The sequence below is a fragment of the Carassius carassius genome, chromosome 34, assembly GCF_963082965.1.
Source record: "Carassius carassius chromosome 34, fCarCar2.1, whole genome shotgun sequence".
Classification (NCBI taxonomy): Eukaryota; Metazoa; Chordata; class Actinopteri; order Cypriniformes; family Cyprinidae; genus Carassius; species Carassius carassius.
The window spans coordinates 29,078,761-29,105,758 of NC_081788.1; the positions used below are offsets into that span (position 1 = coordinate 29,078,761).

The 26,998-nt window shown below is 36.0% G+C and overlaps 4 protein-coding genes across 10 annotated transcripts in view; 1 reads left to right on the plus strand and 3 right to left on the minus strand.

Annotated features, from left to right (window-relative positions):
• Window positions 1-2,959: 2,959 nt before the first annotated feature.
• On the minus strand, window positions 2,960-8,626 carry LOC132114980 (DNA polymerase beta-like). Its single transcript, XM_059523390.1, has 14 exons — window positions 8,419-8,626; window positions 7,909-7,966; window positions 7,765-7,831; window positions 7,598-7,672; window positions 7,347-7,405; window positions 7,217-7,266; window positions 7,084-7,135; window positions 4,741-4,795; window positions 4,588-4,660; window positions 4,430-4,500; window positions 4,255-4,341; window positions 4,112-4,179; window positions 3,300-3,439; window positions 2,960-3,192 (listed from the first exon to the last, which is right to left on the minus strand). The coding sequence occupies exons 1-14, from the start codon at window positions 8,624-8,626 to the stop codon at window positions 3,098-3,100; spliced, it is 1,158 nt and encodes a 385-aa protein (XP_059379373.1). The 3' UTR covers window positions 2,960-3,097.
• A 345-nt stretch (window positions 8,627-8,971) lies between these two features.
• enkd1 (enkurin domain containing 1) lies at window positions 8,972-13,759 on the minus strand. Of its 3 annotated transcripts, none has more exons than XM_059523393.1 (8): window positions 13,632-13,759; window positions 11,852-11,943; window positions 11,557-11,772; window positions 11,091-11,263; window positions 10,587-10,703; window positions 10,345-10,487; window positions 10,075-10,211; window positions 8,972-9,998 (listed from the first exon to the last, which is right to left on the minus strand). In XM_059523393.1, exons 2-8 carry the CDS (start codon window positions 11,934-11,936, stop codon window positions 9,838-9,840), a joined length of 1,032 nt encoding a protein of 343 aa, XP_059379376.1. In that variant the 5' UTR covers window positions 11,937-11,943; window positions 13,632-13,759; the 3' UTR covers window positions 8,972-9,837. The 3 variants fall into 3 exon arrangements, with proteins under 3 accessions (XP_059379376.1, XP_059379375.1, XP_059379377.1); XM_059523392.1 differs by lacking the exon at window positions 13,632-13,759 and adding an exon at window positions 12,804-12,934; XM_059523394.1 differs by lacking the exon at window positions 13,632-13,759 and adding an exon at window positions 12,804-12,877 and having other exon boundaries at window positions 11,852-11,940.
• On the plus strand, window positions 13,635-23,735 carry LOC132114983 (voltage-dependent anion-selective channel protein 2-like). 2 transcript variants are annotated; one of them, XM_059523395.1, is made up of 10 exons: window positions 13,635-13,767; window positions 16,405-16,477; window positions 18,055-18,126; window positions 18,598-18,647; window positions 20,300-20,452; window positions 20,539-20,591; window positions 21,443-21,670; window positions 21,832-21,982; window positions 22,067-22,124; window positions 23,514-23,735. In XM_059523395.1, exons 1-10 carry the CDS (start codon window positions 13,672-13,674, stop codon window positions 23,603-23,605), a joined length of 1,026 nt encoding a protein of 341 aa, XP_059379378.1. In that variant the 5' UTR covers window positions 13,635-13,671; the 3' UTR covers window positions 23,606-23,735. The 2 variants fall into 2 exon arrangements, with proteins under 2 accessions (XP_059379378.1, XP_059379379.1); XM_059523396.1 differs by lacking the exon at window positions 16,405-16,477 and having other exon boundaries at window positions 13,646-13,767.
• Window positions 23,736-24,930: 1,195 nt separating this feature from the next.
• The window catches only part of LOC132114985 (inhibitor of nuclear factor kappa-B kinase subunit beta-like), a 31,799-nt gene continuing 29,731 nt past the window's right edge, over window positions 24,931-26,998 (minus strand). For all 4 annotated transcript variants that reach the window (XM_059523398.1, XM_059523397.1, XM_059523399.1 and 1 more), the window contains 4 exons: window positions 26,778-26,925; window positions 26,583-26,686; window positions 26,406-26,505; window positions 24,931-25,236 (listed from right to left, as the gene is read on the minus strand). In XM_059523398.1, the coding sequence (XP_059379381.1) occupies window positions 25,189-25,236; window positions 26,406-26,505; window positions 26,583-26,686; window positions 26,778-26,925 (400 nt within the window). In that variant the 3' untranslated portion in view covers window positions 24,931-25,188. The remainder of the gene's footprint in view (window positions 25,237-26,405; window positions 26,506-26,582; window positions 26,687-26,777; window positions 26,926-26,998) is intronic.

Sequence of the window (26,998 nt, forward strand, 5' to 3'; positions counted from 1 at the left end):
GGGGGAAAAAACTATTCATAAAAATAAAAGCTTTTGCCCTCAATGCAATACGTGTTGATGCTCTCGGTCAAATTCCTGTAAGGAAAGACAGTATTAAAGGAGTCACAAAGTACCTCATTTATTATTTTGTCAGTATTCATTAGTCTATTTTCTGTCCTGTTTTGACCACCCTCGTGTAGATGTACGCTACTGTGATTTAGGTTAAAACGCATAAATACTCAGTACATATCACACGATTTTTAATAAAAGACAAAGCAATGGTGAGCATGCAATAAAAACTTTTGCGTGAATGGGTGGGCGGGCCTAACCACGCATCCATGTACAATCGGTGGGCGGGGCTAAACACGCAGTCATGTAGAATCGGTGGGAGGGACTAAAAAGGCAGCGATGTAGAAGCAGGCTGATTTTCTTCTGCAGAGGCGGAGTTTAGCCACACTATTATGTCATAAAGTTGCACATTCCACTGTGATTTGGCAGACTGGCTTCAATATAAGCTCTTTTTAGTCTAAAGCCCCATTCACACCAAGAACGATAACTTTAAAGATAACTATAAGGATAACGATATTAGCGCCCACACCAGCGAACGATATCGTCTGTTTATTCTGAGTGCACGTGCGTCTGCCGCTTTAAATCATCAAGCTCGTTATAGCAGGATGGATTCTGATTGGATGTCAATGTTTGTATCATTCATCAGCTGGAAAAAAATCGTTCTGAAAATGATTCCAACCATACCGTTTCTCTATGCCTTCATCGTAGTTGTAGTGTGGACTCTGCTATTCTTTAATATTGAGATTGATTTTTAGAACTATATCTTTATCGTTATCTTTATAGTTATCGTGCTTGGTGTGAACGGGCCTTAACAGAGAAAGTTTTGGATTCTGAAACTTACAGGATGTTTTTATGGCCTCAGTAAAATTATTATTCCCATTGAAATAAAATGTGAAACAAATTTTTTCCCCCAGTTTTACATGTATCAAAATATTAAGTTAGTAAATTATGATTTTCAAAAAAAATTCTTTGTAGATTGAAATGGAAGTAAAACCATAGAACGCCCCACACTGAAACCTGGTGAATGAAACACACAGGTCAGGCATGAGAGACATCTGGAAAATCTGCTTTACTGCTGTTTCAGGGAATCATGAAGTTTTCCTTCAGAAGATGGTTTAGATTCCCTGAAACAGCAGTAAAGCAGATTTTCCAGATGTCTCTCATGCCTGACCTATGTGTTTCCATGTGTTTCAATCCAAAATTGACCATGTTTACTGCCCATTTTAAAATGTTTTCCAAATATTTCACACCTCTAAAGCAACTTTCTTTCTCCATTTCTCTCCGTGTTTTGGTGATGAAATATATTTCATGTTTGGATTTATTAAGATGAAATATATTTCATCACCAAAACACGGAGAGAAACGAAGAAAGAGAAACCGAGATGTTATGTCGAGATCACAAGAAAATTAAGTCGTGATAATGAGAAAACATAAGCAATCTAAAGCTACGATTCACTTACAGTGTCTGTGATGCTCAAGCTGAACAAAAGTAATTTAAATATGTAACTGACTCTACTTGTTTTTGCCTACATACTTCTCACTTCTCAGCATACATAACTTCACTTTACAACATTCCTAGATCATTAATCACTAACAGCACAACGCAGAAGAGAGAACAGAAAAGAAAACTGCAGAGAGGCATGGCAAAGTAGGTCTATATTTCTTGTTTTGATTTATTATGATTTAGTCTTTGTTCAATCACCAAATAGAAAAGTAAAGATTTAACAGCATAATTCTTTAATGTTTTACTGTTTGGGGTTCAGTGCTTGCTAAAGGACACCTCAGTCGTGGTATTACAGGCCCGAGACTCGAACCCACAACCTTAGGTTTGGGAATCAAACTCTTTAATCACTAGGCCATGACTTCCCCACCAGGTGTTGAAAGTAACAAAAAACTAAAAAAGAGGCTCCAGAAATCATTAGGACTGTCTTAAAAGAGCATGCTGAACTTCCCCAACAAGTTCTAGAAAAGATTGGTCATAGCAATGCATATAAAATCTTGACGTCTAAACAGCTGCTTGTCCCATTTTGTGTATGCAAGGTAAGTTTTTTTGCTGATGTTTTAACTTTTGCATCAAACGTTCACATTTATGCATGCATAAATATGCAATGCTTTTGGCCCAGAAACATCGATTATAACATTGCTTGGATTAGACCAATAGTAGACGACTTCATCATCGCGTTCTGAATTTGTAGGCGCTCATAGTAATCTTGTTCTGCATTCACACAGAGCAGATTACAGTAATTTACTGGTAGCCGATACAAGCCCATAACTTCCCATACCGTAAAGACTCGTGTAAAGCCTTAAAAGGACAGTTCACCCAAAAATGAAAATACTGTCGTTAAAAACATAGAAGAAACATAGCAAGGAGATCGGGAAAATAATCCATATGTCATCAGGGGTTCAACTGTAATTTTATGAAGCTACGAGAATATTTTTTTGTGTGCAAAACAAAAAACGACTTAATTCAACAATTCCATGCGGAACGCAAGGCCTGTGATTGGTCGGCTTGGTAGCACCGCATTTCCGGCGTCCACTTCAATAGTACAATGAAGAACAAAAACCCAGAAAATGAAACGGACCTGAACTGACTTGTGGGATTTTTAATGCAGAATCCAAATTGTCACACAAACCTCAAGAATCTCATGTTGTGTCATAACATGGTAGACTATTATATAAATAAAAATATCCCAACAACATCATAATGGATTTTAAATAACACAATCACAGACAAATCATCATTCGTATATTTCTTCAGTTTGCTTTCTTGCACACCAGCGTTGAGTATGTTGAAATAAAAACATGTTTGCTGCTATACCTATGAGAGATTTATGATCTTATGTAATATCACAATATTGACATAATCTTTCTCTGTCACTATAGGTTTTAAAACCCAATATTATGCATGACTGTTATTATTAAAAAGCACCATCAACTACTACTATGTAGCTGCTTTCATAACTTTAAAAAGCCTCCTTAAATGCCTCTTCTACTTCTTCTAACATGACCTAAATGAGCAGCACACAGGATGAATGTCGTCTGTCTTCGTTTCACTCGCTGCGCTCCTTCGGTTCCTTGTATTTCCACTGGATGTAGTCAAAGATGTCTTTCTCACTGTCCACCAGCAGAGGCTCTCCAGCAACACCTGGATCAAACAGAGTCAAATAAGACTTCTGGATGGACAGAAACTCAAAGTCTGCACTGGCTTTCAGTTCTTTCTTCTGTCCTGTGATGTACAAACGTGATTCTCACCAGTGACGCCCACGGGACGGATGGTGTATTCGTTGAGAGTGAAGCCTTTCTCCAGCGCTCGGGTCCTCATGTTCTTGTTGAATATGTCACTGCCGGTGAAGTACAGCACACCACAGTAATACTGATCCTTCGGGATAAGCCTGCAGATCCAGAGAGAGAGAGAGAGAGAGAGAGAGAGAGAGAGAGAGATGAGGAATATACTGGAAATAGCAAGGACATACTATGCTAAATCAGGACGTTTTCTACAACAGATGATGGGAATGAATGTGGATTCTAGTTTTGGAATATGAAATATTAGATTTAGGATTCATTGTTTGTATGTTTAACATTCTGGTTAGGGTTCATTTTGAAATTGAGTCTAATTTAAATTGTTTCACTGTGTATTCTCTGAATTCATTTAATGCAAAATATTGATTTAAAAAAAAAAAAATGAAAGTAGTCAAAATAGTTACATCATAACGTCCCTACTCTAAGATAATGTTTGCTAAAATTGTAAAAAAAATGGGTTATTGGAAATTAATGCTGAATTAAATAAAATATTAATACTTAAGCTAGTTGCAACATCTAATTTTTGTTTAGTTTACACTGAAGTATTAAAAGAACTAAAACAAACTGATGAAACATACATATATATATATATAAATAAACCAATGAAAAGAATTAATATATTTAAAAAAATATATTTAAAAAAATATATAAATTTTTTTTTATCTAAAAAGAAAATCAAAGTATTGATAAAAACTATAAAAGCACATCAATGACACTAAAATATCAGTGCTAAAAACATTATAATGGAAATATTCAGTATGAACCTGATGTCAATACGGCGGTGCAAATACTCTTCTTCATCTTCCTCTTCTTTCTTCAGCTGACACACACCCTGGAGATAAACATGCCTTATTTATTACTCATTTATTATTATTTGATAGTCACACTGACATTGACAGAGACCCACCATAAACTTAGTGTCTCCTTTAGAAAGTGTGTCGGTAATGAAGCCGACGGACTCCAGATGATCCACGACGGCATGAAGGAGTTTGGGCTGCAGGACAGGAATCACAGAAGGAGTTATGAGAGGAAAAAAAACATGCATGCATTAAATCATCCAGCCTTTAAAAGTGAACGTTCACCTGTTTCTCAGACTGAGAGGTGAAGTCCGGATGGGTCAGGAGTATATCAATATCACCACTCGACTCTGCTCCTGAACATTAACACATGCAATCACGGCACGGTTAGATCATACGAGTGATAACTGTTGTCGAATATCTGGATCAGAAGGATCGATAACCTCGTCTGTAGCTGCCGCAGATGGTGCCGATGTACTCGGGGTCCACCACATCCAGCTCCTTCAGTATCAGAGCCTGCAAACATCAGGAAAACACAGTGAGGCTTTATAAATCTGTAGAATTCATTCATTAAAATCACTGAAAGAAACTACAACCTCCATTTTCTGCATTTCTGAACGAGGGATTCTCTTCTCAAACTCCTCAAAGTACCTTTAATAGATGAAGACAGGAGCATAAAAATAGATGCATTCATGATGAACGCATATAAATCACAAATCAAACATCTGTCCTCTAGAGTCCAAGGAAAAAGATCAGAGAAAAAAAAAATAGATACTTGAAAGAAAATAAAAAACATTTACTCAATTTAATAAAATAAATATTTTGATTAAAATATATTAAAAATTAGTTATTAAAAATTAATTAAAATAAGTTTTTAAAAATTATTTACAATAAGTTTTTAAAAATCAATACAAATTAGTTTTTAAAAAATATATATTTTTTATTGTTTACAATTATTATTATTTTTATTAATTACAATTATTTTTTTTACATTAAAATTAGTTTTTAAAATTTTATTACAATTATTTTGTATTTAAAAAAAAGTATATAAATACATAAATTATTTAAATAAAACAAACATACAGTACTATAGTAAACAGAACAAATTTAACATAATAGAAACAAAATAACATTTTACGCATATTTATAATATTCATTTTCCACATAATAAAACTACCATTTATACAACCCGAATTCCGGAAAAGTTGGGACGTTTTTTAAATTTTAATAAAATGAAAACTAAAGGAATTTCAAATCACATGAGCCAATATTTTATTCACAATAGAACATAGATAACGTAGCAAATGTTTAAACTGAGAAATTTTACACTTTTATCCACTTAATTAGCTCATTTAAAATTTAATGCCTGCTACAGGTCTCAAAATAGTTGGCACGGGGGCAACAAATGGCTAAAAAAGCAAGCAGTTTTGAAAAGATTCAGCTGGGAGAACATCTAGTGATTAATTAAGTTAATTGATATCAGGTCTGTAACATGATTAGCTATAAAAGCTTTGTCTTAGAGAAGCAGAGTCTCTCAGAAGTAAAGATGGGCAGAGGCTCTCCAATCTGTGAAAGACTGCGTAAAAAAATTGTGGAAAACTTTAAAAACAATGTTCCTCAACGTCAACTTGCAAAGGCTTTGCAAATCTCATCATCTACAGTGCAAAACATCATCAAAAGATTCAGAGAAACTGGAGAAATCTCTGTGCGTAAGGGACAAGGCCGGAGACCTTTATTGGATGCCCGTGGTCTTCGGGCTCTCAGACGACACTGCATCACTCATCGGCATGATTGTGTCAATGACATTACTAAATGGGCCCAGGAATACTTTCAGAAACCACTGTCGGTAAACACAATCCGCCGTGCCATCAGCAGATGCCAACTAAAGCTCTATCATGCAAAAAGGAAGCCATATGTGAACATGGTCCAGAAGCACCGTCGTGTCCTGTGGGCCAAGGCTCATTTAAAATGGACTATTTCAAAGTGGAATAGTGTTTTATGGTCAGACGAGTCCAAATTTGACATTCTTGTTGGAAATCACGGACGCCGTGTCCTCCGGGCTAAAGAGGAGGGAGACCTTCCAGCATGTTATCAGCGTTCAGTTCAAAAGCCAGCATCTCTGATGGTATGGGGGTGCATAAGTGCATACGGTATGGGCAGCTTGCATGTTTTGGAAGGCTCTGTGAATGCTGAAAGGTATATAAAGGTTTTAGAGCAACATATGCTTCCCTCCAAACAACGTCTATTTCAGGGAAGGCCTTGTTTATTTCAGCAGGACAATGCAAAACCACATACTGCAGCTATAACAACCGCATGGCTTCGTCGTAGAAGAGTCCGGGTGCTAACCTGGCCTGCCTGCAGTCCAGATCTTTCACCTATAGAGAACATTTGGCGCATCATTAAACGAAAAATACGTCAAAGACGACCACGAACTCTTCAGCAGCTGGAAATCTATATAAGGCAAGAATGTGACCAAATTCCAACAGCAAAACTCCAGCAACTCATAGCCTCAATGCCCAGACGTCTTCAAACTGTTTTGAAAAGAAAAGGAGATGCTACACCATGGTAAACATGCCCCGTCCCAACTATTTTGAGACCTGTAGCAGAAATCTAAATTGAAATGAGCTCATTTTGTGCATAAAATTGTAAACTTTCTCATTTGAAACATTTGCTATGTTATCTATGTTCTATTGTGAATAAAATATTGGCTCATGTGATTTGAAAGTCTTTTAGTTTTCATTTTATTAAAATTTAAAAAACGTCCCAACTTTTCCGGAATTCGGGTTGTATTTTGGTTGCATGAGGATTTTTATATTTGGGAAGTCATTGCATCTAAAAAATTTTTTTAAACCTCCTGTTTTAGATTAGAACTAACACAAACGAACATTACTCTTGCTGTTAAACAGTTCTCTCATTTATCTGTTTAAATCAAGACTCACTTTAACCCGATCTGCTGATGATGGTTGAGTTTGTGTTCGATCTTCTTCAGATCTGAAACATCAGATAAGAGTTAAAACACATGAACGTGATGTTATATAATTTAATGTACATGCAAATTAACCATAAACAAACCTTCTAAGTTCCTGACGCCTTCATCGTAAAATTTCCTGGCCGCAGCAGGACTAAAAAACAAAGAATGAAGGTGAATGGAGTTTAAGTCGTCTCTAATTTTATGGTGATTTTTGAATAAAGAGCATCATACCCGATCCCAGTCACTCGGGTTAAGAAGTTGATGGAGGAGCTTGTGTCATCATTGCGAATCTACAGACCACAAGCACAGCAGAATCTATACAGATCTGTTTCTAATTGACAATATATATATATATATATATATATATATATATATATATACATATATATATATATATATATATATATATATATATATGTTGATATATATATTCTTCTGATTAAATCAAGTATAAAGCATGCATTTTTAATGCACTCAAATACCTTCTCCAGTTTACGCAGCTTTCCTGTCGTTAAAAACTCATCGATTTTCTCAGCTATCTTTGCACCAACTCCATCCTGAGATTAACACCGTGTACTTAAATAAGTCAACAAACAGGAATTACTCACATTTCAGGATATCAAACCTAGTAACAACAGAAAATCTGTACCAGTTTCTTTGCTTCGGTTCCACTTTTGATCTTTTGAGGGTATTTGGCGATCACAGATGCTGCTTTTCTGAACAGAAAACACCAGAAAGATTACATATGTCTAGTTATGGCATAATTGCATTAAATTAGATAAGACTGTCTTACCTATAAGCATTGTATTTATGGATGGCTCTGTTGACATTTCTCTCATAATTGGCCAACTCTGAAACGAGAAAGAGTTTAGATATGACTCAGTGTATTAGCTGCAAAAAACTATTATTATTATTATAAAATGCTTTTCGACATTTATTGAATAATCAAACAAAACAAATAAATGAGAATCGGATAATAGCTGGGCTACCAAACAATACGTGGCTTGAAGATAAATACAAATATTTAGTATGAAATCATTTTCAAATATACATTATTTTATGCATAAATTTAATTAATATAACACTGCGTTTTATTTTGTGGATTAAACTGTGTCCTGATGGCATGTATCAAACTGCAAAAATGGTGTTCACTGTTGTTTTATTTGCAAATCTCGGTGTAAAAATGGGTCTAGAATCCCACTAAAGTGAAGTATATTATTGTATGTCAACAAAACCTATGTATTTCTATTCATTCTGAATTTAAATGTCCAGTTAGCCGCATGCTAAGCTAACCTGAACTCACCTATGAGAAAATCTGTGATTCCTTCGTTCAGAGTTTCCTGTGGCGCTTTCCTTTTACTCATAGTTGAGAGTGATTTAAGATTTGTGTGGATAAATGTGTTGTTTACACTTCTACACAACAGCCGAGTACACAACAGGACAAAGCCTTTAGCAGTAGCATTAGCACACAGCCCTAGCCACGGAGGAAGGGTTTTAGGGACCACGCCCATTACGGGTACGTTAGCCAATCAGAGGCCTTCGTTTAATCCGCACACGCCCAGTCTTTTATAAATAAACTGCCACAAAATGTATTTTTGGGAGCTCAAATTACGTCTAAATGTTACGTACACATGATTAAGAGGATTAGGAGGATGCAACTTTTCAAGCAAAATATCTAATCAAGGAATCAAATAACAGATCTAAACTAATTTCATACACTCAATAAAATGCCATACCAGTTGATTAAATGACTATAAAGCTAAATCGTTTCTACCTTTGTATACCACAATAATGCAATGCTTTTAGGTATGTTGCAAACATATTTTTGTACCATTTATGGAACTTAATTAACATGATAAAACAAACACTGTGTATTTTTATTTTACTGATGCACAAAAATAGTTGCTATGAGCTTTGGTGCAGATATTTATGATTGTGTGAAGAGCTGATCAAAGCTGAACAGCTTGTGTAATCAGACATTTAAAACGAGCACCACTTTTTAGTTCTGCAATACTAAAATTCATTTCAAGGACACATTAAAACGATTAAACAAAAATTTGCTAATAGCATGCTAAATGACAGCATTATGATTCATCTGAAGGTCAGCAGCACCTTGGGATTGTAGACAATTGTTAATGTACATGGCAGCAGAAATACTTTCTAGCAAATATAGAAGTACAAATTCCGTAATTTACAGACAATTTTGAACGTTTAAACAAATCCACCAGATACTATAGAAACCAATTTCTGCTACATAAGAGAAAACATACTTTGGTAAATCATAATTATGAAATAAAAAGTCATAATAATGAGATAAAGTCAAAAGTGTGACATGCTAAATCATATTTGTGAGATAAAAGTCAATTATGAGATTAAAAAACATAATTATGAGAAGCTGAAATTGTGACAAAAAGTCAAAATTGTAATAAAAATGTCAACTTACTGAATTTTATTTCTTATGACTCAGAGTTTGTCACAGTTTTGAGGTTTTTCTCATGCTTATGTCTGTTTAATTTTATAATTATCTAACCAAAGCACGACTACAGAATCAGCAAAAAAGGAAAAATCTATAATCTCTGCCACTTATAAGAGTCATATTTAGTCACAAATCTCTTTATAGTGTCAAGCGTTCAAATGCATGGTACTCAGGAAATGAAAAAGCATCTGCTGCTACTAATAAATACATAAATACAGAAGAAAAAGCCTGATATGGATGTGGCGTTTAGGAGTCGACTTTCACATAGACTTTATCCCGTGAGAAGATTTTGATGGCCTCCTCGACCTCTGAGAGACGCTGATCGAGTTGAGCGCGTCGAGAGCGGACGCTCAGTGTGTCGGCTTTGATGGGGAGAGACAGCAGCTCACTGACCAGAGACCTGTGAGCTACAGACACACACAGAAATCAATCAGTCCTCTCACAAACTAAAGCTGAAAACAGACACTGCTTATGAAGACGCACTTTCTTTGAGGGACCTCAGGGTCTCTTGTCTCTCTCTTTCAGACATCTGAGTGTGTCCAGCAGGAACGGACGGATCAGGAGTGTTTCTTCTCCTCTCATCCTCCTCCTTTTTCCACTGCAACTTCCTCTGCTCCAGACTGATGAAGCGAATGAGAGAAGAAGATCAGTGTTTTGATTGAATAAATGCAGCCTTTGTGAACAATAGAGACTTCCTTTAAAAAGCCTGCAAACTCCTACAGACCCCAGTGCTAGTGTAAATCAGTGACTCACTATTGTGGCACTTTCCCCTTCACGGCGCTGGGTGGTGGTTTGTCTCTGAAGTTCTCTAAGGACTGAGATCTCCTCAGGTTTGTCTTCCCCGCGGCACGAGCGTTATGACTCACAAAGTCCACCGTGTGTCCTCTCACATGCATCTATACACACAAACACCTCACAATGAGAGAGAAGCTACTCGTATGAAAGACACAGAGGACTAATCTCTATTGTAGTATGTATAGAAGTATATTACACACCTCAGAATCCGAGTCTAATGCAGCTTGTGACGGTCCGAGCGGTCGACCTCCAGTGCCACACAGAGAGTGAGCCTTCAGGAAGTTCTGACATGCGGGTTTCTTAGGAGGACTCGTCTCCTACACAGACACAGAGATCGAGGTTTAAATCCCTTGTTTTAGTGCAATTGTTGATTGACTGGTAAGTAGGCGGAGCTTCGCTATTGTTGATTGAATATAAGCGATTTTATTATGTGCTTTTGTCATTTGTATTTAAAATATTTGTATTTAGCTTTAGAACTTGAAGGAAAATGATTTTTTATTGGTTTTAGGTTTAGTTAAGTATAAAGACGCACAGTAGACATTTAGACTTAAATAAATGAGTTGCATGTTTAGACATGCTTTATTTCTTTGCATTTACTCTCTAACATCAAATTCTAACTCTAGAAAGTACTTCTCTGCTACTGCACTGAACCATTACCAAGGGAGTAATCTAAAAAAAATAAAAAATTGTTGCATCTTGCTCACCTGTAACTGGGCCATTACCCTGGAGGAGACATCCTGGTATTTTGGAGAGATCCAGAGTGCTTTAACTGGAACAGGTTTGGTATGTTCTCTCTGCGCTTCCATCTCTCGAAAACGCTTTTGGATTTCACGTAGCTTGCGAACATTTTCTTTACCAAAGTCCTGTATGGCAGGTTCTGGATAAGAAGAGCGTGGAGGAGATAGAGGTAGCAGAGATTTCTATTCCAAATAAATTCAGTCAACATTGACAATAATCAGAAATGTTTCTTGAGCAGCAAATCAGCATATTAGAATGATTTCTGAAGATCATGTGACACTGAAGACTGGAGGAATGATGCTGAAAATTCAGCTGTGCATCACTGAAATAAATTACATTTTAAAATACATTCAAACAGAAAACAGATATTTAGAATTGCAATAATATTTCACAATTTTCCTGTTTTTATGCAGCCGTGTATTTTGATCTCACTAGGTTTGGCTGGACTGGGGTTCAGCGCCACTCCCTCCAGCTTCAGCAGATCTCCCACAACCCCTCTCTGTCCTCTCTCGAGGATGTGAGTGGCGTTTGCACCGATTCGGGGTCGAGGGGTGCAGCGGGAACTGTAAAACCCAGGATCTGGTGCTAAGGGACCCTTCAGAAGAGGAGACGAGCCGCTCTGAGTGTTTCCCTCCAGCCGACCACGAGCTTCAGCAAGACAACAGAGAGAGATGAGATGAAGCATCGCACATGCAAAATTAAGTAATCCTCACAGTTTCAATCTTACCAGATGACGGGCGTTTGTAATATTCAGGAAACAGTGTGGGGTCTGGAGGAATGGGACCAGAGATCGCTGAGGGCCCTTCACACATACTTCTGCTGCAGAGGAGTTCAGGACAAGTAATAAAACTTAAAATCAAACTTGTTTAATAATGCATTTTCTAAGAAAGGTACTTTGCAAATGGGATTAATATAATAAAAAAAAAATATAAATGTATTTTATTATTTATAATTATTTTATATTCAGTCCAGAATGCTCTTAATATTCAGAGTTAATTTTAATTTATTTTGAGAAGGCGATTTAATTATTATGTTTTACTAATAATTATATTAATTTCTCTTTTATTATTATTATATTAGATATTTATATATTACGTGTTTTACATTCAGACAGGAATGCTTTTAATATCCGTCTATAATGATCAGTAGGTAAACAGGTAATTAACACAGAATAAACACGCAGTCATTAATATCAGCTTTACTTTGCAAATGGGGTGAATATAATTTAATAATTTTTTAAAGTTAAAATACTGACCATGTTTTATTTATAATTCTATTTATTTTAATATTTATAATTATTTATATTATACATTAATTATTTTATTTTCAGACAGAATGCTTTTAATATTTAGAGTTAATTTTTACTTATTTTTAGAAGGCGATTTAATTATTACGTTTTACTAATAATTATATTAATTTCTCTTTTATTATTATTATATTAGATATTTATATATGAAGTGTTTTACATTCAGACCAGAATGCTTTTAATATCCGTCTATAATGATCAGCAGGTAATTAACATAGAATAAATCAGCTTTTTATGACTAACGTTAGTCATAAAAATAAATAAATGCATTTTCATTGATCTGATCACAGATTGTGGCGCTGCATGAACTCTCACCGTTAGTAAACACCGTTAGTAACATATATAATGAAAATGAGTTCCTGAAGACGCTTACCTTTGATAAAAAACTGATTAAAAAAATAATTGATCTGATTGTGCGTCGTATTTGCTCTATTCTTCGGTCCCACGCAGACTGATGACGCATTAACAACAAGCGCAAAGCTTCACCATGGCAACTTCTTAAAGAGACAGCAGCCTTGCCATAGAAGCCTTTACATCAGGGATCCTCAAATCTAGCCCACAAGATCCACTTTCCTGTAGAGTTTAGCTCTAACCCTAATCAAACCCACATGAGCGTGCTAATCAGTGTCTTTAGGATCATTAGAAAATCACAGGTAGGTAAGTTTCATCATGGTTGGAGCTAAACTCTGCAGCACATTGGCCCTCCAGGACAAGATTTGAAGAACCCTGCTTTACATTGTGCAACCGAAATAATAGTACACTATTTATATATATATATAAATATCATTTTGGTTTTGTATAGAAATATTTTTTTTTTATCAAATGCAAGAAGACAATAACATAGTTATTTTTTCAGCTAAAGTCAGTTCATTGATGATTCGGTGATGTCATCATCCAGTTCAGCTCTCTAAATTCCCCAAAACACGCATTTATAAAATATATACACAGTACATACGATTACTAGTAGTATTAGTAGAATTATTATAACTAAAATTAATATGAAGTTAAATATGCGCTTATAATCTTCGTCTTTACATATTCAACATCTGAGACATTGAAGGACATTTTTATTTATAAATGACATTACAGTCTTTGATCGCCAATTCATTCAGTTAGAGAGGTCAGCTTGTACAAATGTGGGGGAATAACATGTTTTTCATAAAAAAATAAAAGTTGCGAAATAAGGTTAAATATTACATACGTTTACATAATCGTGGAGGAAACGTAGGGAAAGTCTGCGCATGCGCGGTGGAGGCGCCTCCGTCGCGTTCCCCTTCAGTCTGTCCTCTCGCGCTGCACACACACGCTCCGTCGGGGACATCGACACGGTAAACACGGTAAGGGCTCACCGATTCACACTCGAAGCATGCTGCACGGAAACATTACTCGAAACACACACGCGTGCAAAGACTCGGCGCATTCTGCTTTTCATGAACGAGCGCTGTTGTTATTGTGTTCCCACCGCAGCTGCAGTTATTCAGGGCCGCAGAAGCGTCATGACAGCACAACACTGATGATTATACATCACCGTTACACGCACTTACCTTTTATTCTTAAAATCATGCTTGTTTATTCTCTTGCAAAGACAATTTGTACACTAACAATTTGTACACGTACAAATTGTCAGTGTTTCATCAAGGACACTGATTCTGTCACTCGTAACAGGTTTGACGGATTGAATATGAAACTTTGTGTCACTAAAGGTCTGCGTGTTACAGTGTAACTGTGTGTCTCTGCGTGTTACAGTGTAACTGTGTGTCTCTGCGTGTTACAGTGTAACTGTGTGTGTCTCTGCGTGTTACAGTGTAACTGTGTGTGTCTGCGTGTTACAGTGTAACTGTGTGTGTGTCTGCGTGTTACAGTGTAACTGTGTGTGTCTCTGCGTGTTACAGTGTAACTGTGTGTGTCTCTGCGTGTTACAGTGTAACTGTGTGTGTCTCTGCGTGTTACAGTGTAACTGTGTGTGTCTCTGCGTGTTACAGTGTAACTGTGTGTGTCTCTGCGTGTTACAGTGTAACTGTGTGTGTCTCTGCGTGTTACAGTGTAACTGTGTGTGTCTCTGCGTGTTACAGTGTAACTGTGTGTGTGTGTGTCTCTGCGTGTTACAGTGTAACTGTGTGTGTGTCTCTGCGTGTTACAGTGTAACTGTGTGTGTGTCTCTGCGTGTTACAGTGTAACTGTGTGTGTGTCTCTGCGTGTTACAGTGTAACTGTGTGTGTGTCTCTGCGTGTTACAGTGTAACTGTGTGTGTGTCTCTGCGTGTTACAGTGTAACTGTGTGTGTGTCTCTGCGTGTTACAGTGTAACTGTGTGTGTGTCTCTGCGTGTTACAGTGTAACTGTGTGTGTGTCTCTGCGTGTTACAGTGTAACTGTGTGTGTGTCTCTGCGTGTTACAGTGTAACTGTGTGTGTGTCTCTGCGTGTTACAGTGTAACTGTGTGTGTCTGCGTGTTACAGTGTAACTGTGTGTGTGTGTCTGCGTGTTACAGTGTAACTGTGTGTGTGTGTCTGCGTGTTACAGTGTAACTGTGTGTGTGTCTCTGCGTGTTACAGTGTAACTGTGTGTGTGTCTGCGTGTTACAGTGTAACAGTGTGTTCGAATTTATTTCTTTGTGTGTTTGGGACGGTGCTGAATGACAGCTGTTCTCCTAAACATGATCAGATCCACTAAAACATGATCTGAACTTTCATGTGTCTTCATTGTTCTCTGCTCTCTCGTGTTTTTTCATTATAAACATGTTGTTTTGTTACTTTGTTAAGGGTTTCTCGGGGTTTTAGGAAATTATCTTATATAAGATCAATAATGAGTTACGTTATGCAATCAGTCTGAACTATTAGTTGATTCGTTTCTTCTCTGGTCTCAAGGAGAAACTGAATGTAAAGCGAAAGCTGAAACTAAAGCAGCTTTTCTTTCAGTTTTATAAAGAGTCACAGTGCCATTGCATATCGTGTATGCATATAAATGCATATGGTTTATTAATACAGATTTATAGTGAAGATTACTATTCTTTTAACAGATTTTTGCGCTTTTTTGCTTCATATATTATTAATTCTACAAATAAATTGTACCATCTGGTGGGTCTCTAGAGCAAACCACACATTGACTGTATTACACATTATGCATTCAGTAAGAAACTGTTCACAGATAAAGTAACTCATTTAATGTATTGCTTGCATAATTACTTTTACAGCGATTCATTCGCGAGTGATCAGTGCATATCATTTATTATTCCATTATATTATTCATAAATATTCATAATGTTTTTTTTTTTTTATTGTACTTTAATGATTTTGTCGAAACAAAACGATAAAAAATGATACGAATGAAACGATATTAAAACGATAATAAAAATAGTTTGTATTTGCATGTCGGTCATAACATAAATTGATAGATGTATAAATACCATTAACATATTCTAGGACCACATTGACCTGCACAAAACAAGATTACGTTTAATACAACTTAAATACACTTAAGAATATGGTTGCATTTAAAAAAAAAAATGTTTTATCACAGATGTATTGAGATTGTGTGTTTTTGGTCATCGTGCCTGGGGATGTTCACTAAAGTGCAGTGATTTGTTCACCATGTGATCTAGAATAAAACTTAGCTTTTTTTTAAAAGACCGATAGAGCCATCATCTCATACATGCATCATTTTAAACACATCTGATATAAGTGCAATTCATTTCTTAAGAATGACGTTATATGTGGATGTTCAGTGTCGAGGAAAACATTTCCCATTTCGTAACGCCTCACGTCACAGGAGCCGCGGTGTCAGATGAGTCTGTTTTTAGCGTGTGTTTTGGGGGAAGGGGGACACGCTCGGTAAAGATGCTGCATCAGCATCCCGTCACCAGGGATCAAGGGCAGAGGTTGCCATGGCGACCGCCTCCGTCTGATCTCATTGTCTTATGCAGGTAGACCGTGGGCTGTGGTTGATGGTGTGTGTTTGATTGTGATCTCTGACCCCAGATCATGTGTGAGAAAGGACAGCAGGAGAATGGAAGCAGTGAGAGCTGCCATCACTGCAAGCCAAAGACATGGGGTGAGTGACGGACAGACAGAGGACGGGACAGACAGACAGACAGACAGACAGACAGACAGACAGACAGACAGACAGATAGACAGATAGATAGATAGATAGGAAACCAAAGCTACATCCTCACAAGAAGCACATGTTTAAAGCAAACAAATTTCAGGATAATTTAGACATTTTACTGCTCAGATAAAACTCAATCAAATGATTATAAGTGCTTTAGCAAAAACCCAAGCTGTGCATTTTGGCTTTTAAACCCTCTGGTACATGAACACCATACACTAAAGTCTATACGCATCACTGTAAATCTGGGCCAGTATTCAGAAAACATTTTATCTTACCACTAAGAGTTCTCCTAAATTACAGAAAATGTTTTTAGCAAAGAATTTTCACTTAAAACCTGCTGACTTTTACTAAGGAATACAGAGTAAGTGGGCGGGGCTTGGATGATGTCAGTGATTGGCTGATCGTCTCTGCCAGAGATTTATTAATAGAACTGTTTTAGAGTGAAGAAAGAATATTGTGCCACAGTCAAATAAAGATTTAAAAATGCAGACTAAGTGTCACTAATTAAACAAGTATGTGTTCAGCTGATTGTCAGCCTCTTACATGAATGCCTCTCATAATTAGTGAATATGCATATGATATAAACAGCCTTTTAATAAACTGAGTAGAATAATCACAGCTGATAGTAAGACATGCAAACGTCAAAGAAAACCCAACTGGACACAAGCACAGATGTTACTTCTAGTCCAAGGGGTTAATGAGAACAAGGGCATTAAGAAAGGAAAATTTGGAGTTGGGATAACTTAAAAAAAAAAAAGCTCATTATCGTCAAATATTTCTAAAAAGTATATGTTCTGAGGCAGATTGCCGATGTCCCGCCGAAAACTGATTTGCGCCTGTAATCACTTTTTTGCATGTGTAAAACTGCATTTTATAGGTATTTAAATGACTGCATGAGCTAAATGACTTAATTGCATTCAAGGGTTATATCTGACCGATGATAACTCCGATGAAAACCCATAAAATGCAGTTTTACACTTGCCATAAAGTGATTAGGTCTACGGACGGCAATCAGTTTTCGGCAGACGATGAAGGCAGGATAGTTTGTGGCTTGGTTTTAGTGACTTAAGAGTCCTCTTGTCACTACTCCTAATGTTTCACAGATTTAGGAGCTAGTTTTAATGCTTTGTGAAATACTTTTAGATAAAACATTTAGGAGTCTTTAAATGAGCACTGAGTTTTCTTCTAAATCGGCGAGTTATGAGCTACTTTTAGCCTTTTTTAACCAGATTTACAGTGGTTATGAACAGCTGTAGAACTTGTATTGAGTCCAGAACTTTCCTTTGAAGTCTCCTGAGTGTGTGTGTGTTTGTGGGGATAGAATCCTGTACTAGCATGCTGCATTGCTGTTCTTGCAGTCGACTGTAGGACACTGGACTGTCAGGAGGCGTGCGCTGCTGGTATTTGTAGACTGATGTAAACATGTTGCGCAACATTAAGTGCACAATGTCACACAGTCGATGATCTTCAAGCGACTCGGTGTATCTAAAGTGTCTCCTTGACTCTTTTTTTTCCTCCAGCAAACATGGCCGTCCCTCCTGCGTATGCTGACCTCGGCAAATCTGCCAAAGATATCTTCAGCAAAGGATACAGTGAGTGTCTTTACAGAGCCACATTACTGCCAAACTATTCCGTGAGATTTCTGTATATAGATTTCTGTAACATGATACTGACACGAGAGAATCAATACTGACCTTCTGACAGATGGACGGTGGGTTCAGGTCAAAGGTCAAAGGACAGGAAAGAGTTCTTAAAGAAATAGGGCATTGCATTCCTTCCCAGAGTCTCTTGGGAGTCATAATGCTCGCGCAGTTTGAAGAATTAGCTGTAAACACTGATGTATGTGCATTTGAGCATCTGACTGGATGTGCTGCTTACTTTTAAATGCTTTGTTAAAAATCATCTTTATATGATTATTGTTTTAATTAATAAAAATAACATATTTTAAATGTAATAGAAATAATAAAATATATTAAATAAATAAATACAAATCTTAATATTGTGTAAGCACTTTTGCATGTTGCTCTTGAGTGCAGTAATTATATGTTTCTGTCTTTTCTCAGGCTTCGGAGCTGTTAAGTTGGACCTGAAGACCAAGTCTCAGAATGGAGTTGTGAGTTTGTTTTCTCTCTGTTTCTTCACCAAGTGCCAACACGCACCGCGGTATTCATTACCATCTGATATCTGCACTGTGTACTTGTGTGTAAGGGCTATTTTCCTCATCACTCTTGCTCTTTCTTTTTAATGTAGTTCATGTTTACAGCATGTAGATTCAGTGAGCTGTCTGTGTGTGTGTATGAGTGTGTGTGTGTGTGTGTGTGTGTGTGTATGTGCTCTTGAGAAAGTAAAAAAGCACAAAGTTTCCTGTGAGGGTTAGGGTTAGGTGTAGGGTTGGTGTAGGGCCATAGAATATACAGTTTGTACAGTATAAAAACCATTACACCTATGGGATGAACCCACTTTACACAAAAACAAACGTGTGTGTGTGTGTGTGTGTGTGTGTGTGTGTGTGTGCGCGTGTGAGAGAGAGTGTGTGTGTGTGTGTGTGTGCGCGTGTGAGAGAGTGTGTGTGTGTGTGTGTGTGTGTGTGTGAGACTGATTCATGTTCTCCACTCCTGCTTTCGTCTGTATCTGGGTCAGAAAGGTTCTGTTGCAGACAGTGTTATTTCAGTATCATCGATATTCTATTATAGTTTTTATTAATATTTAGAATTATTTTAGTAATTAATAATAAATAATTAATAGTAAAAATAATTTATATTTGTGGTTGTTTATTTATTTTATTAAATGTAATTAATAAATTGATATATATCTAGAATTTTAATTTAAATTATATATAACATTTTACTTTTGTTGCTTTTTTTTACATGTTTATTCATTTTATTTCAGTATTATGTTTATATAATTTTATTTTATTTCAAGTATAATTTTTTTTTCTTCTTTTTTAATAGTTTTAGTTAATGATAATAGCCCAGTCAGGAATCAGGATGGAGTTTCTGTCGTTCTCCATGAATCGGAATGTTTCTGAATCTTAACCGGTTTCTTTCTGTCTTTCTTGCTTTCTTTACTGGACGTTGATGTCAGATGGTAAGACTGGGATGTTTTACATGAGGATGAGTGTTTGTTTGCTCTCTTTGTTTTGGCAGCTCAACCTTCCAGCTAAATTAGTTTTTGCACTAATGTTGAGAAGGTTTCATGTCTGTCGTTGATCTTCCCATGATTCAGTTCAAACCCAAATACACAGTGGCCTCAATATAGTTCTCTGGTACACAGTTTGTGATCTGATTTCAATTCTGTTTAGTTTTTTACCTACTCTTCTGGATTACATGCAGAAATATTTACATTAGATTAGATTAAATTTGTGTTCTTTATTTATATCATTAACTTAAAAGTGAAACACAGTTTCTTAAGTCTTGCAGGAATTATATAATTGTTTTAATTAATAAAACAATATTTTTTGATCTTGGATTATGCATTAAATTTTTTTGACAATAGTGTATTATCACCATGTTTTGATGAATTTAATAGTAAGTTAAGAAACAGTAATCATTTAATAAAAAAGAAATAATATAATATAAAAAAGTACAAATATATGATTAAGTTTAATTGAATCTGAATTGGTTGAATTTAAAAATTTTGGTGTCATATACTGAGATACAAACTAGGCTCCTAGTATGAATTAACATGACTTTATGAGCAGCTGGTGAAGCCTGTTCTTCTCTTTCCCAGCATCCCTTCACTTCCTGTTTCTCTCTTGTTTCTCAGGAGTTCTCCACCGGAGGCTCCAGTAACACGGACACCGGGAAGGCAGCTGGAAACCTGGAGACCAAATACAAAGTGAAGGATCTGGGCTTGACTTTAAACCAGAAGTGGAACACAGATAATGTTCTGACAAATGAAGTGACTCTGGAAGATCAGGTGAGTTCAGGACACCATTTCTAACATGTGTGCATTAGGCTTTTAAATGGTGATATAATGCACCGTTTTGTCTTGTTTCTGTGTAGCTGGCCAATGGTCTGAAGCTGGGACTGGACACTTCATTTGTGCCCAACACTGGGTACGTGAACTCTTTGAGTGGACAACAGATAAAGTTTCATTATTGAAAAGAGTAACTTTTTGGATTTAGCATTTTGAAATGTGACAGTTTTGAATTATCAACATGTTTTATTGAATTGAATATTTATATTGAATATTATATTTAACAAATTTTTTTTTTTAAATAAAAATAATAATGTTAATAAAATAAAACAATAACAATAACAATAAATGTCTTAAACTACAAGTAGCTTTTTCTTATATATATATATATATAAACAGTAAAAATATACTAATAAAAAATTTATAAAACAACAATAATCTTAAACAATGTCAAATACATTTTCTTTAATATAAGTAATATATTATTGATCTTTGATTATGTATTTTGAAATTTGAAAATGATGAATTGTCACCATGTTTTGCTGTACCAAATATTATTAAATTAAGATTATGCATATGAATGATATTTTTTAATTAATAAAAAATATATATTTAAAAATACAATACACTGCAATACACAAAATAAATAAAACAATAAAATTTGTAAGTAACTTTTTTTTAATACAAGTAATTTGAATTAGCAAAGTATTTTGAAATGTGACAATTATAAATTGTCACTATATATTGATATATAAAATATTAAATCAAGATAATGAATATAAATTCTATTAATTTTAATTCATGAAAAATAATATATATTTTTTGCAATAAACAATAAAATACATTAATAAAAAGAATATATATATATATATATATATATATATATATATATATATAAAAATAACAATAAGAAAAGCATGTGTATATATAAGATATGAAAATCTGTATAAAGAGTATCATTTTCTGTCATGCTCTCTCTGCTCTCTTCAGGAAGAAGAGCACTAAGCTGAAGACGGGTTATAAGCGTGATTACATGAATGTGGGCTGTGATATAGCTTTCGATCTGTCCGGACCCACGATTCACGCCGCAGCCGTTGTGGGTTATGAAGGCTGGCTGGCCGGATATCAGATGGCCTTCGACATGGCCGAGTCCAAACTGGCCCAGAACAACTTCGCTTTGGGCTACAAGGCAGGAGACTTCCAGCTACACACCAATGTGTGAGGAAACACTCCAGCAACACTAATACATCGTCATTTACGGTTACATTTTAGTTAACATTTTTTGTTTTAGTTTCAGTTAACGTTGACATTGTGCTAATATGAGGTGTGATTTATGCACAATATTAAGCCCTTGAAGTTAATGGTGTTGTGTGCTGCAGTAATGATGGGACAGAGTTCGGCGGCTCCATCTATCAGAAGGTGAACGGTCAGCTGGAGACAGCAGTGAATCTGGCCTGGACCGCAGGCAGTAACAACACACGCTTTGGTATCGCTGCTAAATACCAGCTAGATAAAGACTCCTCCATCTCTGTGAGCACAGACCATACATCCACATATAACAGCTGAGTGCTGTCACTGACTGAGGATGATAAATAACCCTGTGTCTCTCTTCAGGCCAAAGTCAACAACGCTAGTCTGGTCGGAGTAGGATACACACAGAGCCTCCGGCCAGGTGAACAAACACATCATGTCATTAATAATCATTCATAAATGAGATGTTTACAAACTTGAAAGTTTGAAGAATTTACTCAAAGCCAGTTAAATGTTATTAACATTCTCTAGCACATTGCTTAAGCTGACATGTTTATGTTGCTAACATGATTTAACATGCTGCTAACATGTATTAGCACATTCCTAGAATTATTTAACTTGTTGTTAACATGTTTTAATATGGTTTAGCATGTTGCTAGCATGATTGAGCATTTTATTTGTGTTTTCACATGTTGTTAGCTTTTTAACACATTGCTAGCATGTTTTAACATTTTGCTAAGATGTTTTAGCATGCTCTTTACATGATGTAGCATGTTGTTAGCTTTCTAACACATTGTTAACATGTTTTAACATGTTGCTAGCACGATTTAGCATGTTGTTAGCATGATTTTATGTTTCTAAGACTTTTTTAAATGTTTTAATGTGGTTTAGAATTTTGCTAGTCTGACTTAACACATTGCTTGCATGTTTTAACATGTTAACCTGTTTAAGCATGTTACTAGCACGATTTAGCACATTGCTAACAGGTTTGAATGTGTTAGCATGCTAACAGAAAATTATAATAACATGTTTAAATATGTTTTAATGTTTTAGCGTGATTAAGCATGCTGTTAACATGATATGGCATGTTGTTAGCATTTATGTTGTTAGCTTTTTAACACATTGTTAGGAGGTTTAAGCATCTTGCTAAGATGTTTCAGCATGTTGCTAGCATTATTTAACTCATTGCTAACAGGTTTTAGCATATTGCTAACATGATACACATCGCTAGCATATTGTTAACCTGTTTAAGTATGTTAACATGATTTAACATGTGAATAACATGTTTAAATAAGTCTTAATGTTTTAGCTTAATGTTGCTAGCATGATTTAGCATGTTGTTAACACGTTTTCGCATATTGTCAGAATCATTTAACGTTTCAGCATGTTGGTAGCATGATTTAGCACATTGCTAACAAACACGCTTTAGCATGTTTATATCATGTTTTAGCAATTTTCTAACATGATTTAACACATTGCTTGCATGTTTTAATGTCATTAATGTTTTAGCATGTTAATAACGTTTAAACATGTTTTAGCATGTTGTCCTAGCATAGTCATTAAACTTCACTAGTGATAGACAGCTTAAATACTCTACATGTGTTATTGCACAAAAGTTTTGATCGCTCAATGAAAGCTCATGGGATTTTTCATGGATTTTTCTTATGAAAGCCATGTGTTTAGTTAGAAGGGATATAGCAACCCGAGTTAGAACCATCTAAAAAATCTGAGCCAAGTTTGTAGCGGAGATACTTTGTCACGCCAACAGTAAATGCCAGTGATGCTAATAAATGTTCTGCATCTTTTGCAGGTGTGAAACTCACTCTGTCTGCTCTGATTGATGCTAAGAACTTCAACACCGGAGGGCATAAGGTGGGCATGGGCTTCGAGCTGGAGGTGTAACCACGGACAGACGGCATTAATAGAAACTAAAGAATTGAAAACACGTTGCCCTTTCCCCCCGTAATTCCTCTTTAACTAATCTGGCCTTAAACCTCAGTAGAACCAGTAATAAACAGGTTCACCAGTCAAATGATTCCTTGCCACACTGATCCTCCATAACCAGCTCAGTATGTGACATCATCACGACAACAACAACAGCTTCCTCTCGGTTATTATGCCAACATATCATAGCGCTTTTAATGTTACACACGTGGCACCATATTTCTTTTCTTTTTTTGTAAACTATATAAATATTGAGGTTTTGGTCACATAGAATCTGATGTGTTAGGGTTAGGGTCGTGATGTGTTCACGCCGCTCTGAATGTGAAGCCCCACACTTTCTTTGTAACGTTCATTGCCAAATGCAGAATATTTGATCAGAAGTTTGTTGTCTGTGTTTGTGGGCTGGAGTTATTAGAGGATTTATAGGTCCATTACTTGTTTTTATCTCCGTAAAAAAGTCATTTATGTTAGAAGCGGAGGAGTAAAGAAGAAACTGATGGTTTGGAACTCAATAAAGAGGAGTGTTGACTGAATAAAACCTGTTTTCATTTGCTTTTTATGCTATTTAATGTAAACACTGGTCAAAAATTATTTTTTTATTTAAATGACACTAGGAAACAAAAACAAATAAAAAATATTTGAATACAACTAAAAAAATAAATAAAAAACACCTGTACACCAGTGTTATTACATTAAAACCTTAAACTAAAATATAAATATTTAAAATTACAAAAACAAAAAATTACTAAAATTAACATAAAAATACAAACAAATTCTAAATATTAATAAGTGATACGCAGTGACATGCTGCTGTACGCCAAAGAAAGTTATATCTTTTTTCCGCATATAAAAATTATTTCCGTAACTAAATATAAATTTATAAGTTTTAACTACTAAAAATGCTTGCATTTAATGAAATTGCTCTAGAAAACATGAACACACAAAATACTTGGATACAACATTTTATTAATTTGGTTTTTTTGAGTGTAAAAAAAATACATTTCTGTGTACCAAAGAAAATGTGCTATTTTTTCTCAGCATATAAAAATAATTTCCCTGACTGAAAATGCACTTTACATATTTCATAGGGTCACATACCTTTTGTCATGAAATCTTCACATCAACATGAAGGATGCAAATGAATAAAATGTCCATGTTTACACATCAGTGGCACCTGAGTGATCAGACACTTGGTCTAACTAGGATGGATTTATATTTTCATTTATTCAATAAGCAGATGCTTTTATCCAAAGCGACTTACAAATGAGGAACATCACAAGCTATTTGTCATGGAGCCAACAATATTTATACACAATTATTTGTGGCATTTGCATAGTAAACATCAGAAAGGCTGGAAAATTGTCAACGTAAATGTTTAAAAACTATATTTTAGGGTTTATAACCTCTTGCAGGTAAGAAATGTTTTCCTGCAGTAACGTGTTTCCTCCAGTTGGTGGCAGTACAGCATCATGTTTGTTCGCTTTTAGGGTAACAGTTTGACTCTGATTAAGTCTGGTTTGACTCTTTGGTAACCTGTGACATCAAGCCAAATCCTGCCCTCCATTCAACCACTTCCACTCTCTCAGTATCTACAAGAGAAAGAGATGAATGTCAGTGATGAACATAATCTCTGATCTGTGTAGCATTGAATCAGTGTCTCATCAACGGATGCTCTGCAGTGAATGGGTGCCGCCAGAATGAGAGTCTGATAAAATCGCCACAAGCAATCCACAGCACTCCAGTCCATCAGTTAATGTCTCGAGAAGCTGAAAGCTTTGTGTTTGTCAGAAACAAATCAATCCTTTAAGTGTTTTAACTATTGCTTCTGACTAAAATATGAGTCCATTTTCAATAATAACGCTTCCTCCAAGTGAAAAAAAAGTCTATCTTATTTTGTCCTCTCTCATCGAAATCCACCCATATATTTGTTTAGAGCCATTTCGGCTTGTAAACGGTGCTTCATCTGTGCAGATTTCTCTCCTGATTCAGACCAGACCACTTTTTCAACTCGCGGCCCACACAACCATACACATATACGCTATTGTTTGGTTAATAACTTAGTACTCAGAAGCTAGATTGTTAACTGTCTTTATTAAATGAACTGGCAATGAACAGAAAATAACTTGGGTTGGCACCGTTTGGCACAACTGCTGTTGTTCTGTAACATATGCAGCAAAAATATCTAAGATAACTTGGCAGTTTATTCTTACACCAATCAGTGAGCTTGAATAGTGGAAGCATAGTTGCAGTTTAATATTATTTTTTTGTTATTTGATTATATATATGAAATGATGTTATTATATTACATATATGAACAATATTATTATTTATTTTAATAGTAATTGACGGCCCACCTGCAATACCATCGCGACCCACAGGTTGAAAACCCCTGGTGTAGAGGACTCAGGATTTCAGCAAAAGAAGCAATAATTAAGTTAAAAAAAGTATTTTTTTTTATTACAAAACACAGCTTTTGTCTTTTCCAGATGTTAAGTGATGGACTGGAGTGCTGTGGATTATTGTGATGTTTTTATCAGACTCTCATTCTGACGGCACCCATTCACTGCAGTGCATCCATTGATGTGACACTGATGCAATGCTACATTTCTCCAACCCTGATGAAGAAACAAACTCAAATACATTTTGGATGGCCTGAAGATGAGCACATTTTAAGAATTTTGGGCATTTTGCTGAATTTGAAATTGAGTAAAAACTCTACAAAACGAGTCAGAATAGTTCTATTTCTCAAACGAGTTACCTGCATGCTGCTCTCTGTTTCCTGAATGGTGTCCTGCACTAAACTCTGCAGGCGGTTCTCAAACATCTTGCTCTCCTCAATCACAAGCAGAGACTCGTCTCTAAACACACACGAGAAGGAAACACTCATGATGGAAACATGCAAATGAATGCAAAGTGTCTCATGCACTAGACTCACGCATGCGGTACGACGGACGCTCTGTGGGACATCAGCGGGTGTGCAGGGGCCGGTGGAGTCCGTCCTCCGTCTGGACTGCCACTCACTGGACTACGAACCTTACTCTAAAACATAGACATGCTCAAGTCAAGCACACGGCATTGTGCAAGTGCACACATGCATGCATACTGCAGTAGTAGGAGTAAGTATGCATACACAGCCCACTTTGAGCAGGTTCCACAGCTCCTTCTGTCTCTTCTCCTGCAGATGCTGAAGCTGTTTCTCGCTGCGAGCCATCGCACTCACCGTCCCCTCCACACGCGGCAGCAGCTCCAGAACCCTCTGACGACACACCATCGTCTTACTGCACACACACATCTTTTATACATTTAAATGACTTATGATGATGTCTGAACAGGGCGTTCCTTAACAGTATA